At 48.3% G+C, this 15516-nt stretch overlaps 1 protein-coding gene across 1 annotated transcript in view; it reads left to right on the top strand.

The window, feature by feature from the left end:
- CAMTA1 (calmodulin binding transcription activator 1) overlaps positions 1 to 15516 on the top strand; it is a 322140-nt gene that overhangs the window by 74514 nt on the left and 232110 nt on the right. The window contains exon 4 of the mRNA XM_075027074.1: positions 7121 to 7188. Coding sequence (XP_074883175.1) covers positions 7121 to 7188 — 68 coding nt within the window. The remainder of the gene's footprint in view (positions 1 to 7120; positions 7189 to 15516) is intronic.

Here is a 15516-nt window from a genome sequence, read left to right as displayed (position 1 = left end):
ACAACCTACTCTGGCTTCTCTTGGCAAAATGCAACACGAGGACACCTCTATCCCATCGGCCTCCAGCTTGTATCGCTAACACAGGTTGTCAGTAAAACCGTAGTAATATTTGGGTTTATTCCTCTTCTCAGCTTTGGAGTGTGCAGATCAACATTTTTACTTAAGAAAGTTGCAGATGGGTAACACTTGGAGACAAAAAATAAAGCACTGCCTGCAAAAGGAAATAAAACATTTTGGTGTAAAAGTGTTTTGCTGTTGACAGGTATTTCTCAACCTGACGGCAGCCTGACTTGTGTTTCTCTGCTGGTTACTCAGAAGCTTTGTTTGCTTTTCTCTTGCTTCTCATTTCTCCCCAGCTCACCGAGCGATGTCCCTTTCAAGGCTGCATTGCTATTTTAGGCCAAGCAACTGGACGAATGAAATGGTATTGCAATTTTTGTTTCAGTGATGCTAAACAAGGTAGTGAGACCTTGCTCTGTGTGGCTTTCAGATCAGTTTGTAGTCGTAATATTCAGAATATTAATGGCTTTGAGAGCAGGGACGGCTAGAAAATGAAAATGGCTTGATCCCAGCTGAGGAGATGCTACATAATCAACATGAATTTGTATTTTCATTTCAGAGTGGAAGGACGATAAGGAAGCGATGGGCTGGAATTTGTCTTTATAGCAGCGAGGACGTGAAGATTTCCTAAGAGAATAAATGTGCTTGCTCAAGAGAATGCAACTTTATTAGCTCTGTGGTATAAATCCAGAGATGTGTACAAACTCTCCTGCTTCCTCTTAAAACACGCATACATTTCAAGCTTATTAATTTGGATGCATATAATTCATACAAAGTAATAACTTGAAATTCAGACTTTTGTTTTTTTTTTAAACTAATGATTTATTGCTTGGAGACAAGATAGGTGGCCTAAGCTACCTGGCACGGGGAATCCTATTTGGGTTCCAGTTTCTCTTTTTCTTTTAAGAGATCAGGTGGGAATTGCTGATACCCTCGCAAGGATGCAGAGATGACCTGGAGGGGGTCGAGCTGGGAGGAGAGAGCCGCCGCCGCTCAAATCCGTGGCTTCAGCCAGCCCCTCGGTACCATCTCTGGGACAACAGTAATCCCAGTTAGCTCGTGCTAATGAGCGCCCGCGCTCAGGGTTTTGGGCGAGAGCCGTGTGGGACGATTGCCTGCCAGCTCTGTCGAGCGATGCCTCTGCGCTTGCGGCCCTGCCGCCTCCGGAGCTCGTGTCTCTGACAGACATCTGTGCGATAGCCTTTCCTTGCATCTCCTCCGGGCTGAAATTCAGATTCAGAGATTGTCTGCTGCCAGGCAGGGGTATTTGTTGCGAGTTTCCGAGCTCTTTATAACATTTTCTTCCAAACGACGTGCGCGTTCCCCTGCCGGTCCTTCACCTGAGAGCAGGACAGAGTCCTGAAGTGGCCGAGAAGCTGTGGTCACGTAGCGCACGGGGCTGTCGGGACGAAGCCGGAGGACGAGCGACGGGAAGGGCTTCGGTGGTGGTCGTCTGGAGACGCTACAGCCCGCACGTGTCCCGTCTGGTGCGGTTAGCTTGGCTTTACAGCTGATGGCTCTTGGACGCGTTCGAACTAATAATCTTAGCAAACAGGGGAGCGCAAAATAAAAATGAATGTTCGTTTATGTAAAATGCTTTCAGCCCAAGCAACAAAGTATAAATTAAGCCACTGAATTGTATGACCAAGTTTAGGATCAAACATAACTCGTGTGATTTTAATGTGAAATTACCTCACTGCTTTATGGGGTGCTTCCATGAGCTGATCAAATTAAGCCTTTTTTCCTCACCAGTCTCTTACAAGCTATGAACGTAGGGCTCGGTCCTACAGGCTCTCACTTAGGTGGGAAAGGCACGCTCCGAGCATTGCCACGGAATCGGCAGGCACAGTCAGAAACAGAGCTGGATCCGCACAAGTTTTGGTATTTTGACCTTTCTCAGCAAAGCTCGCTCAGCTTATTTGCTGATGCTGTTTCCAAAACTGGGCTTAGAAGGGATGCGGGGCCAGGTGGGACGTCCCAGCCAAGGGGCTGCTGGGCTTGGTGCATGGTACCCTTGCCCACAGAGATGCTCTTGGGTGGCCTTGGGGTCCATCCAGTGTCACTTACCCCGACCGGTGCCCCACAGGGACTCGCCAGCGGTGATGAGTCGGGCGTTTACAGCAAGCGTGCGTGTCCTTTTATTTTCTCTGCTTGCGTTATAATTAAACAGCAAAGCTGAGGACGGAGAGCTGGGGTTTCAAAGCCTGGCTCTGTCTTGTCTGACCTTGCTGGTGCCACACTGCCTTTTGTTTGTAATCTCGGGCAAGAAGCAATGGAAAAGGGTTTGATAGGAGACAAAAGCAAACAATAGCCTCGCTCCAGAGATACGATGAATGGGACATAATTGAATTTTTTGGTGAAGACATTGATTTGACCCTGGAAGACATACAGAGTGAATCATTAGGGGAATTAACGCACATTAAAATGCAGGGGTTTTTTTATCAGAGGGCTTTTATTGTGCCTATAGTTTTGTTTTTAATTATTTAATGACTTTGTGTCTTCTGGTGATAAATCTATTTCTTCCCCCTTCTTTCAAAAGGAAAGACTGTGTTGGTGTGACAAAGGGGTACATGCCCCGCGCAGCTGATGAGCACCGGCTCTTCGTTAGCAGCCCTGCTTGTGCCCCAAAGCGCAGACAGGCACACGCTTTAAAAAGCACCTCTTGCACACTATTGATAAAACAGCAGCGTTAGCCTGACCACTTTTTCTGGGCCTTTTGGATTTATTTTTCCAACCTGTCTATAGCAAAAACTTTGTAGGAATTCATGTGTTGCAAGAAGCTGTGTGGGATATGGTGTCTCAGAGGAAAGTTTCCGGACTTGGGCTGAGTTTGACCCTGGGTTTTCGAAGTGCTGACCGCTCCCAGCTGCAGCTCTTTCTGTGCTGCCTGCGGCTTCAAGACTCCTCAGAAACCTTGTCCTTGTGTTTTGCAGCTCACCGGTGGTGCTTTCCTCGGATTTGAAAACAACAGCTTTTTTTATGACTTGAGCTGCTCGGGCTCACCTTTAGCTTGGTTTGGGCTTTGCTTGGAGGAGCTGCTTGGCTGCGGATTTGTGTGTGCATGCCCCCTGTGTTGTCTCTTCCATGAAAAGCATCTCCTTTCGCTCCGGCCTCTGACCTCGAAGCATCCACCTCTGTCTGTTTGCTGCCAACCCTGGCTTCTGCGGTTTTCTGGGACTTTCCTGGGCCACGGACACAAAGATGTGTAGTTACAGAAAGCAGAACATTTCAAGACCGGGGTTTAAAGGGGTTTTGCTGCTGACAGCAGAGAAGCCTTCCCCAGCGCATCCTCCCCATCCTGGTCCTGTGCATCCCATCCCTGGGACAGGCTTTCTCCATCCAGGCTGCGGGCGCCGACCCGAGGCGTCTTGCCGCTGCGCTCCTCTGCTTCGTGTGCCCGGTGCACACAGCTCTGCTCTCTCCCTCCCTCCGAAACGCAGCGTTTCGCTGTGCAGCCCCTGTGCAGGGTTCCCCCCGGTGCGCGAGATGTGCCTTTCCGACAGGCTTTGCGTGTGCGGGAGCATTCGCCGCCGGCATCACCGAGCATCACCGAGTCATCTGTTTCTCGCAGTTCTGCTCCAATTTGAGGTGGCAGACGAGGGATTATTCTCCCAGAGTCACGGTGCTTACGTACTGACAGAAGTTGGCACGTAGGTGTCAAAACCATAAACCGGTGTTTCTGCTCACCGCTTCTTCCCCGGCGCGGCGTGGGGTCCTGTGGCTGGGGGAGCGATCGGGCACCGTGGCAGGAATTCTCCTGACGCCGAACCTTCTTCGGACTCTGCGTGCCTGGTTTCGGCTCCCCCCCGCCGCTCCAGCAGCACGCAAACCGGGTCGAGGAGCTGTTGGCATGGTAGCTTGCGACGCTGAGCGTGCCGGCTCCTCATTGCTGGTGATGCCAAGACATCCTGGTGAAGGGTGCGGTGCTCCGGGCGACGGGGTTGCAGGCAGGCGTGGGCAGGGCGAGCAGACAAGGCAGGAGATTTGGGGATTTTTTTTTTTTTTTTTTTTTGCCCCATTTGCATGTCGGTCCTTGTAATTCTGAGTACTCGGGGCATGGAAGGCAGCGTGGAGGATTTGCCATCTCTCTGCTCTGCGTGTTAATTTATAGCGCTGCCGTGAGCTAGATTTTCCTTGTTATCCAAGGTATTTCCTCTGGAGGAGGGAAATCAGGCTGTAATATGTCATTAAGCAGAAAGCCTGGGGGAGCTCCTATCCTGGTTGATGCGGATCCTTCTTTTATCCTGTTAGAAGAATTGAATTACGCATTTTGAGTTGTCTCAAGATCCAGCCTGGAGTCTGGTTGGAGCTGTGCCTTTCTGTACCGTGGAACGTGCGTGTGTTTTGGTGCGTGTGTTTCAGTGGGTCGCCCGCATGCCGGCGATGTCAATCGGCAGCTTATTCTTCGGTCTGCCCAAATTTGTTGAGCAGGCCCGGGCCGGCAGTGTGGAAACAAACGTTCTCCTTCCAGATGGGAGCGTCTCGTTGCCGCAGCTCCTCCCATCGGTGACAGTCTTGGGATGAAGATTCCAAGCGTGCAGGGTATAGGCTGGCTGGAGGGAATAAAATAAACAAGCTTTGGGTAAGAGCGGCATTCATTCACCTGAAATACTTTGGTTTTCTCTGCTGTAGCAATGCGTTTGTTCAGCCGCAAAAGTTAAAAATTGCTTTATTCTCCTTACGGCAAGTTTAATTTTAGTAGGAATAGGCAAAATCCCATGCTAATCTGAAGCCCACCGAACATGCCTATTTTTGCAGGATTTTGAGGGTGAATCAGCTGATCTGTCTCTGCATTGAAGGGATTTGTTTCTGTAAATGCCTGCTCATGCAGATCATACGCTGCGAGCGTCCGGGGGACTTGGGCGTTAGAGAGGACGTATAGAGAGCTCCCTCTTCGGCATCTGCTGGTGCTTGTTCCTTGGTATCTCCAAAGCTCATCTCACTGTAAGGTGCGAGATGACACAGATTTGTAATGTAGCAACTCGAGGCCATAATGTGGGATGGGCTGGGAATAAAATTCTGCAGACCGCAGCACATTTGGTGGAAATACTGTACTGGCTTTAAAAAAAAACCAGAGATCTTGTTTCATATTTTTTGAAGAACTTCAGTTGCAGAGTATTTTTTTTATGTATATATACACACACACACACACACACACATGAAATCAGCGGTTGGCTCTTACAAGTCGCACCCTGCGTCAAAGCCGTGAGTTAACGCTGCATCGGCGGCTCTGGTGGGGAGCAACGGGCAATGCCTCTTTGGAGCCCAGTGGAAATCTGGGGCCAGACCTTTTTGCCCGTGCAGTGGCTGAATTTTAGCACTTGCATCTGATTCAACTGTGGCTTCTGTAAAAGCACAAGGTTTGGCGTGTCCTCTGGGAAGGTCGCGAGTGTAGATGCTATGCCAACAACTGGCGTCCCGGTGGAGGGCTGCACCACGTTATTTTGGTATTGAATTTTATGTGGCAATTAGCCAGAAATTAAAAAGAAGTGTTTTTGGAGCTTCATGTCACTGCTCCTCCTCCTGGCTCACGGAGAAGCGGTACTGCTCCCATCGTCTGCTGCTAGGGTAGGCGTTTAAAAATGCAGAGTCGGGCTTGGGAAGCGAGGGGTGCGGTGGTGGATTCTGGGAGAATTTATTTGCAGTGTAAACATGTTGGTCAGGAGTCATTAATATGACATTCACACAACTCTAATAAAGTACATAACACGGAGATCTGGCACCGCTGCAATACCCAGAGGACATTAAGTATGAGTCTTAAAACCAAGAGTATTGGAAACAAGATATTTTTACGTCTCGTTTGGGAGTAATATAATTGCATTTTGTGGCTCTAGCAGATGCTTGGGCCAGCTGGTTGGAGAGCATTGTGGATTTTTTTAGCTTTGGTACTACACAGCTACAACCCTTATATAGAACTATCTTTTTAAAAAAAAAAAAAAAAATCATCTCCTGGTCGAAAGACCCATTTCTTGTGTGCGTTACCTTCGCGATGGCGCAGCCTGTAGACATTTCTGTTGCAGGAGCTCTGGAGATTAAACTGCACGCGTTTTCGTGGTCTAATTTGAGGCAATGGAACGCTCAGGGCAGCCTCGCTGACCTTCCTGCATAGCTTTTGCTGTTGCAAGTCTCCCTCCGAGAGGGAGACTCTGGACCTGGCTGGTAGGCAATTTTTGGAAGAGAACCATCAAAACCCTACGTATTTCTGAATATATCTTCGGGGGGGGGGGGGGGGGGCGGGACACCTTGTTTCCAGCAGCCTGTGGACTGCAGCCCCAGGGCTCCTTGGCCATCTCTAGGTGTCGGGACGTTGCTGGCGTGGTGACGGCAGCCATCGCCATTAGGGACGGTCAGTGGTCCTGCATCTCCTCCGGTGCGGATCGCCCTGGTCTCTCCCGGGGCTGCTGGTGACGCTCAGCCTGTCTGCAGCGTGGCTGCCCCACAACCGCTCCGGGTTTGTACCAAGGAAATTGATGGGCGGCCATCCCGCGTTCGTCAGGCGTATGTACAAGCACCGTCGTGAATTATCTCGCCGGCGCCGATAATTTCCTGCGAACAAATCGGTTCTGATCTGGAAGTAATCGCCCGTATCATTCCTGCAAGTGGGAGCGATGACTTATGTTGATGTCACCCGCTGGCTTTTTATGGCAACGATTAATAATTCAGTAATTCTCTCTGCAGTGATGCTGTTCTATTTATAAATATTTAATTTAGCTTCCCGTGTCCGTGTTGTCGCTGCCTTCCCCTTTGCCTCCTGACGTAACGCCAGGCTCTCGGCGATGCTGCGGTCACCAAAATTACCAGCAAATTGTCTGCGCTGGAAAATGTTAATGTCTTTCCTCGTTTGCATCTCTTCATTATGTTATTTAAGTCTGGCTTTGGTGGCGCAAATACAAACGTTGACTGAGCACACTATTGCGGTCAAAACCCGATTGAAGCTGCGACCTAACCCGGGGCTGGCAGCTCCTTGTCTCAGTTATAAAACTTCTCTGTTATAGAACTTTCCGGTTTCCAACACAGCCATGCAAATAACTCTTTTTTTCTTTCTGCGTTTCTCTTTCAGGAAATTGCAGCTTATTTAATAACGTTTGAAAAGCATGAAGAATGGCTAACAACTTCCCCTAAAACAAGGTAACGTTGCTCATGCTTCAGCATATTGACTCATTCTCACTGATGACTTGACTCGCTAATCAATGCGTTGGCCACTGAGCGAAAGCTCCCAGTCATGCTTGATGGCTTGTGACACCAAACTCTCATTAATTGACTTAATGAGCATTTTATTGAATGAAATCAGATTGATTAAAAATGGAACAGCTGCAATCTTGACAGGTTAAAGTTTTAACCCGATTGTTCAGGATTTAATTGTATGCCTTCAGATGAAGGGGTTTGAAAGCCTGTGAGCGAGGTTGCAGGCTATTTATCTTGACAGTGCTCCCTGCAGCCTCCAACTTTAAATAAATAAAAAAGCGCAAAGCCCTCCCCTGTGCTCTGCCTGTTTAACATGCAGTCGCAGGGATTGTTTGCGTTTTGGTGTTTTTCTTGCTGGGGTTAAGTGTTTGATGGCGAGGAGATCCCAAAAAGCCGCATTAACAGACATGTTTGCAGTTTATTATTCAGTAAATGTCATGTCTTCCTCGCGCTGCCATAAATGTTTAACTCCTCCGCTCCCTTGGGAACCGATACGTGAAGTTTCGGCTGCGGATGTTTTCCTGCCGGTTCGGCTGTGTTCAGGCTTGCAAAGTTTCTGTATGTCTCACCAACACAAAAAACTTGCTTTCTGATGTCGTGGGGGTTTTTCTTCTATTTCTTTTTACCAATCCATCCCTTTCCTATTGAAAAGGGCAGGGTTATCAGAGGAAGCCTGCTAGGACCAAGGTGGGAGAAGAGCCTTTTTTAGCATCCCGCGTCCCATCGCCATCCGCTGCAGAGACCCAGTGCCAGCGGCGTCCTGGGCAGCTTCTTGCTGGGTTTGGCATTGCCTCCCTCTGTAATTAGCAGGAGCAGAAATTAGTGAGATGCAAGGACCGGTATTGACCCTAACGAGTAGGGCAGATTAATTGCCCGGGTGTTCCGTAGCTCCCAGCCGAGGGGAGGGCGGAGGTGGAGGAGCGCAGTGCAGCGGCAGTCGGGGCACAGAGAGGATGTGCTTTCCATGAAATAAGGAGAAAAAAAGCGTATGTAATTTTAGGTTTGGTTTGGGGTGTCCGTGTCCCCCTCCCCAGTCTGTTCTATATTTTTTGTGACAACTTTAAGTAATGCATTTGTGTCCATAGTACCTGGAAAGAGAGACGTTTGAAACCCGATTGCTTTCTCAAATGGTTCTGCAAGACCCAAAGCTGCTGTGGTGGCTGAAGGGCCCATAGATGGACCTTTCCCGTGGATGGCAGCCAAGAGTCTCACCTTGGTGGGTGCATAAACACTTTGCTTCACTCCCCTTCTTGGCTGCAGGACAGCAGGTAGTATGATAATACGAGAAAAAGCTTTCTTCTGACCTGGTAGTCTGAGTTTTGGAATTAAGGCGAAATAATTTCTTGCTGAACCTTTGCCAGATAAGTCTATTAAGTGGTCAGAAAAACATATTAACTAGTCTGGGTATACATGGCATCACTAAAGATAGGAGATTATAAATGTTTTTGTAGCAGTGTCTTATGATTTTAAGAGTTTGGTTTGCTAAAGGCAATGCATGAAAATTGTCTGATTAATATTACAATACCTTCCTCCTGTGTGTTTACACTTGAAAGAATGAGTGTCGCAGGAGATGGAAAGTTGTGACGGCTGTTTAAGGACCTTCTTAAATCGTTGAGTTAGTTTTCTTTTTTTTTTTTTAATATAAAAATTAATTGGAAGAGTTAAATGCTGAGTTCATACAATCAGGGCTCTCGGTATTACAGAATTAACGACATCGATCCAGCGCTGAACTGGAACACTCCCTGTTCTTTGTTTGCTGCTGTGGGTGCTGCTAATTTCATCTCGGACAATTAATAAAAATTAATTGCACCACTGACGCTTATGGAGTCTCTTAATAAGATGATGTATAGCGTGACCCAAGGAATCGCTGCTAGATGGATGGCTGTAGCAGGGTCTGAGAGCGGCCGGACGATGCGCGTCGGGGGCCGGCGGTTGCCGAAGCTGTTGGTGACTTCCCGGGTTACTGAGCTAATGCAGAAGGTGGCAAAAGAGGAAGAGTTCGTTTCGAGCCCTGCCTGCCATTTCCGAGCGTCTTCATCTCTTTCTCATAAAGAAGTTCCCGTGTTTACAACACGGTACCGGTCAGGTGTCGCTTTGGTCGTGGATGGAGGAGGAACCCTCTTACGATGCCATTGTGGTGGCATTAGAGGAGCGATGAGAAAGCTTTTAAAGGTCGCTAAAATGGCTTTTTTATGAAACTTCTTGTTGAATGACTCTAATTGATAAAATATGCTGATGCAAGTATACTGGAGTATTATTACAACAGTCTTTTAAGCACTCCCGTTTATCAACATAAATTAACAAGTACACCTCGCAAGGCATCGACCTTGATGTTTCCTTGAAATGGTGTTTGGTTACTTGATAATGTGCCAGATAATCCACAGCGGGTATTCCACTCAGCAGGGTGAACTGGGGAAGCTTTCTGCTAATGCAGCAAGGCTGAAGTCTCTGACATTTCCAAGTTTAAATGCAAATTGTGACGACAAAAAAAAAATTACTTGACATTTGTATATCAAGTAGAACTTAATTGTTATTTACATTGGAATTTCAGTGACAAAGCCGACCTTCTTAGTCCAAAAACGTTCTGCTAGATGAAGATACTTTGCTTATCTGTTTCTAAGTGCCTTCTGTAATTATCATTTCTAGAGGATTTTAAAAATACGCTTGAGCGATCCGATGTAGCTTCACCTGTGTTTCACAAGTGAGGCTCAGGCCACTGAAAAGACTTGGCCGTGCCCAGAAGCTACGAGGTTAGAGCCCAAATGCTCTTTTAGGCAGTGAGACAGTAAGATTCCTGCAACTAAAAAAGTTGGGCAACAGCCTGCTCCTACAAATCAATAGTGATTTACATATGCTGTCGGTATGCATTTGGGGGAATTCAGTTTTACTTCTGCTACCTCCTGGGTTATTTTTAGCATTTTAATTCCCCTCTCCTGGCTTCAGGAAAAAAAGCATCACTTTTTGGTGTCACGGGCAGGGACGGTAGGCTGGGCAGCGTTTCCCGCTGAAAAATCCCAACCTGATAAATCACAGACTTGTCGGGACCCGGTTCGTGGGAGTGGGAAGGGCTCATCCCACTGGGCAGAGCTGGTCCTCGGCTCGGAAGCAGGCGCGGGCTGCGGGGGGGCGATGCTTCGCAGCCCCCGTGGTGAGCCGAGGCTTCGGGGAACCTGGACCCAGCTCGAGGCTGGAGGATGTGCCAAGGTAGCGAAAAGCAGAGGAATAAGTAACCCGGCTTTCTCTCATCAGAGACGTCGTGTCTTGGAGAGGACTGTTGTACCATTTATTCACTTCAACTTTTGCTGATACTGGTCGCTGAAAGCAGGGATGCAGATTACATTAGGCCGGTTAGAAATCACTTCTTCTGATTGAAAATGCACACACAACAGTGGTTGTTTTCCTCTGTTACTTTTTTAGCGATTTTTGCTGGCTCCAGAGTTTTGAAATTTCCTGGGAAATTCAATTTGTTACATTAAGTGCGGGCTCGTGCCTGGGCTGGAGCAGAGGGTACCAGTCCGCAATGAGATTTAGAGGGAGCACGGCAGGCAAACCTAATACAATTATTGTTTCAGCAAAACTGCCCGGGGGGGATGTAAAGGCGAGAAGAAACGCGCCTGTCTCCCCTGGAGAGCATCGCCGGGTGCGGTGAGCCCTGCTGCCTGCCCGGCCGTCCCCGCTGCTGGTGCTGGGGGGGGTGGGAGAGGGCCTGGAGCCAGAGCTGGGGCAGGGATGGGGTCCGCATCGACCGACCCTCTGCCGCGGGGGGATTGCAGGGGAGGACCGACCCTGCTCTGCGGCAAAGGGCAGGAGCCTCGCCTCGTGCCCATCCCGCTGCCCATCGCCCAAGGAGCACGCTCCGGTCCTTACCTGTCCGGCGGTCCAGCTTGAGGAATGTATTTCATCTTGGATATCTTGACTGGGGGCTTCTTAAAGATAAGTTAGGATCTTGCAGTATATTAATTTTGTATTAAATAATTAATAGTAAAATTAATTGAATTATTCAATTTTCAGGTAAAAATAGGCTCATAAATATTCATAACTTACTTTATTAAGGGGATTTCCATTTCCTATGTCATTAAAGTGAGATTAACTAAGGTTGGGTTTAAATGAAGATTGAAAACAATTGTGCTTTGGAATTCATTTACTGCGTTAGGTCATTACCTTGCAAGGCGGCTCGCCGACGCGCTCTGGGCGGGAGCCGTCCTGCTGTGTCGGGTAGATCTGCTGCCAGGATGTCCTGGCACTCGTGAACTGAGCTGGAGGCTCCGTGTTGAGGAGATGCTCGTGTAAGCGGGAGGTCGTGAAAAGGCGACCGCCTAGAGCTTGTGATCGATGGCAAAAGTTCTGTCCGTCTCCCCTTCTGCTTATCGCAGATGAAAATACTCTTGAAACCATGTTTAGACTCTCAAGGCACGTTTGAAAGGTCCTTGCTTTGTCGTGTGGCTCATACTCTCCATGGGATCCAGGACCATCAACCTTACCCATGCGCGGTGGCAAAATTTTGGATTTTCTGCTTGTGTTGCTGGAAACTCTGTTTGCATGTTTGGGGTCGCATATGACCTATTTTTCCTTCATCAAAGGCAATGTGTGTGCTGTCAGCTCTTTCTGGCTTGGGATGCTGCTTGGCATAATCCCTGCTAACTGTGGCACATCTCTCTCTACACTTTAAAGATTTCATGACTCTCAACGCTTTCTTCTCGCTGCTCTCAGTATTTCCTACTCTTTTTTTTTTTTTTTCCTTTTTTTCCTCTGAAGAGGATAAACAGTACAGAGGTGGTTTTGAGAGGCATTGATTCATATAGATTTTTAGCCGCTGTGGTCCAGGGGTGTTGAGACGCCAATAATTAATTCCTTTAACAGCTCACCCCATTTGTTTTAACGTGACCTAGCGGCAGGATCGCTGGGAGCCATCAGGACGCCCTGGCCCAGATCAGTTGACAGTCTTCAAGTATTTCATGCAAGCCCTGGCTATGACTGATCCAGCCTGGGCAGCTGGTGCAAGCTGGTGCTCCTGGAGAGCTGGTTTCCCTTCGTATTTAACCCACGGCTCAGGAGAGCTGCATCACCATGGAAGACAGCATTGGCCAACTTGGACAACCGAGGCGAGATGTCCGTATTTCCATTGTGGGCGGGATTCAACTGGCACGGATGCTGAAGGTTGGCTCCTCCAGCCCACTGATCTCTCCGCAGCCACTATGTGTGTTCACCAGGCTCTGAGTTTGCCACACGTCAGCTGGGTACGGTTTCAAAGATGCTGGCTCCATAGCTGGTCCATGCAGACGGACATCTTCTCCTGTCCCCGCTGCCCGGCTTTGCGGGGATGGCGGTGCTGGGGTGCGAAGGCTCCCGCTCTTCTTCACACAGAGTCAGGAGAGAGTCCTGCAGCGTTGCCCCTTGGAGAGACAGAGAACCCTAGAAAACATGGAATTGTCAGAAAAAGCAATTATCTGATAATAAAGCGATTAAATTATTCAGCAAACTACTATCAGCCTTCAGTGAGGCTTGGTAAGCTTTTTTCCATCGATAGATACAGCCAAGGAAAATACGTGGTGTTCATTTTTGGACAAAACTGACTTTCAAAATTTGGGCAGGCTCTGACTGTTTCTAGATCAAATGTTACAGGGGTGGGAGGATGCTCCAAGTGTCAGAGGCCGCTTGGTATGAGCGAGTCCCTGCCATGTTGACAGTGTGATTGGGGTTTAAGGGGCTGTGAGCCAAATAAGAGAGGAGCTGCCTTTGTCCCAGTTAGAGCAGAAGAAAGGTAAAGATGTGCAAGGAGAGATTTTGGGTTGGGGCTCCTGGCGGCTGGAACCAGACCCGCCAGACCTTCCCATATTTTCATGCATTTTATGCTTCCAGTCGAAGGATACCGAGAAGGATGGAGGGTCTAATTGCAGTTGTGGGACCACTTTGGAGGTGCCCTTTTCTCCACAATGCGTAGAGGCTGCAGAAGGGATAGGAAGACTGGTATTTGTTCATACTGCTTTAAACGGCAACAAAATTAAAGTCTTTGTCGCATTTTAAAGGCTTTGCAACTTAATTTATATTCTGGTATGGTAATGAAGAAGCATCTTTTGTCCAGGAGGTGAGATATGCAAAAATAACCTTTAAGTTGCTCATAATTAACCTTTAATGATATTCTCTCATTTTTTCCGATACATTCTCTGCATCAAAAACAACGTACAGAAAGAGTGTCTGAGACTGCTTGTTGCATCTTAATGGCCTGCAAATACCAGCTGGTTAAAAAGAAACTATTTATCGGGATTATTTATTGACAAAGTTTTTTCCGTTCAGGAAATCTGGCGCTGAAGTTGGAGTGCTGGGCTGGAGCCAGGCATCGCGGCTCTCCCCACCCTCCCGTCCTTGGCCAGCAGAGATCAGGGTGCCCAGGGTCCGGTGGAAAGGGATGTCTTGTCTCCAGAGGGTGGATGCTTCGCTTTCCAGACAGGGATGGTGTAACATTTGTGGCAAATATAGCATGATTTAATTTGCACGCTGGTGCGTTAGCAAGCGTGTGCTAGAAATCTGGAATTGGGATGAGGGCTTTTGCGCCCCACGTGCGTGAAGAGCAGCCGGGAGCCGTGCATCACGGCGAACCTGCTATTCAGATTGGAAGAATACAAATTGATTTGTATAACAACCCGCGTTTGTCGGAAGATGAGGAGCTGACTACAGAGGCTGGGGTTGGGGTTTTTTTTGGTGCTGAATAACAGTGTTTGTAAGTAATGAGCAGGCTTTTATCTTGCTGTGGCATGAGGAATAATTTGCTAACCTGGTAGCTGGCGTGCTTGGTGGGTGCACGTGCTGTTCTTGCGCACACTGCTGGGCTTGTAGTGTCCTTTGGTTTCTCTAAAGGGGTTGTGGTCTTCCTGGACGTTTACAGAAATGTGAAATTACTCCTTTCCCCCCGTCCCGAAGGTTCTGTCCTTTGCGCTAGGAGTTTCTCTTTTCGTTTCTGGTGTACCTGAACAGCAAAAGGCTTCCTCGCTCCCGCTGTGAGGTGCGATCTTCACCCTCTCGTTGTGCTCTTCTCTTTTCTTCCCCTTCCCTCCCAGCTTTTGGAATAACGTCCTTTTGCAGTCCGTGTGAACTGGTGCAGCTGAGAGGCGTTTGTCACTGGTGGTGCAAGCGGCGCCGCGGGGTTTAATGAATTGCCTAATGGGGGCGATTGGTGCTGTGGCGAGATGCTGGCGGCTGCCTGCTCTCCTCTCAGCTGAAAACCCGCGGCTCTCCCTCCCGTTCGTCCTCCCGGCCCCTTGCCTGCTGCTCCACGAGCTGCTGCAAAGTCCCAAGGCTGGTAATTCAGATTTGGTTTCCTGCAATTCGCCCTCCCGTTTTCTAAGGCATCGATTTCAAAGCCCCACAGGCCTTGCTGGGGTCCTGCAGTATCAACCTTCTAACAAAGCTAATTTTGACTGTCCTCGTACCATCACCACCAGATACTGAGGGACGCATTTTCCCATTTTGCTGCTGCTGCTTTTCTGGCCTTCACCCACGGACTGCTACACCTGCAGTATTCCATTTCCACGTGGCTTTATGCATTCTCCTGTAGGTAGATGGTTGGTTTTCCAGGATGCATACATCCCCGTGCTTGCACTTAGAGGAGAATCTTGTGGGAGACTCCTTGTGTGTAACATAGCATCAGGGAGTGCAGCTCCGGCTTCCCGAGTCCGGTTCCCTGCGCCGAGGCTGCTACGAGAGGACGCTGCGATTTCACCCGCCTGCTGCTCTGCAGGCGGCAGTGAGAAGTGCTGGAGAAGTGTGTGAACCTCCTCAGTCCAAGTGTGGAGGAGATGGTGGGTGAGCAATAAATACAAAGGCTGAGAGCATAGATACAGGGGCTGAGCTTTTTTTTTTCTTTTTTTTCTTCCTAGTCCTGAGAAACACAAATTTACAAAAATCTGGCAAAGATTCTCCTAAAGTTACACTCGGTTGGCATTCTTGTTATGCGAGCTGTAACAATACTTTACTATAATTAAATTTTAAATTCCGTGTAGAATCTGGTGGGTAGGCAGATGTACCGGTATGTTAAACTTTATGTCACTTAAAAATGGTTTTCAAGTACATCAGAGGGAGACCATCCAGCTGTAAAATTATCTGCTTTATGACGCTGCATCGCAGCTTTGGTCTTTTTGTTTTAATTAAAAATGTACCTTAAATCTCACACCCACAGATAATTTCCACTGTGCCTTTTTCTTTCCTGTAATTTCCTGACAGGATGTAAACCGACATGATTCTTCTGCCAGTTTTTGGTACGCTTTTCAGGGGGAA

Source organism: Buteo buteo, chromosome 5, assembly GCF_964188355.1.
Source record: "Buteo buteo chromosome 5, bButBut1.hap1.1, whole genome shotgun sequence".
Classification (NCBI taxonomy): Eukaryota; Metazoa; Chordata; class Aves; order Accipitriformes; family Accipitridae; genus Buteo; species Buteo buteo.
The sequence above is the reverse complement of the archived record's forward strand: the minus strand, read 5'-3'. Positions and strand labels throughout refer to the sequence as shown.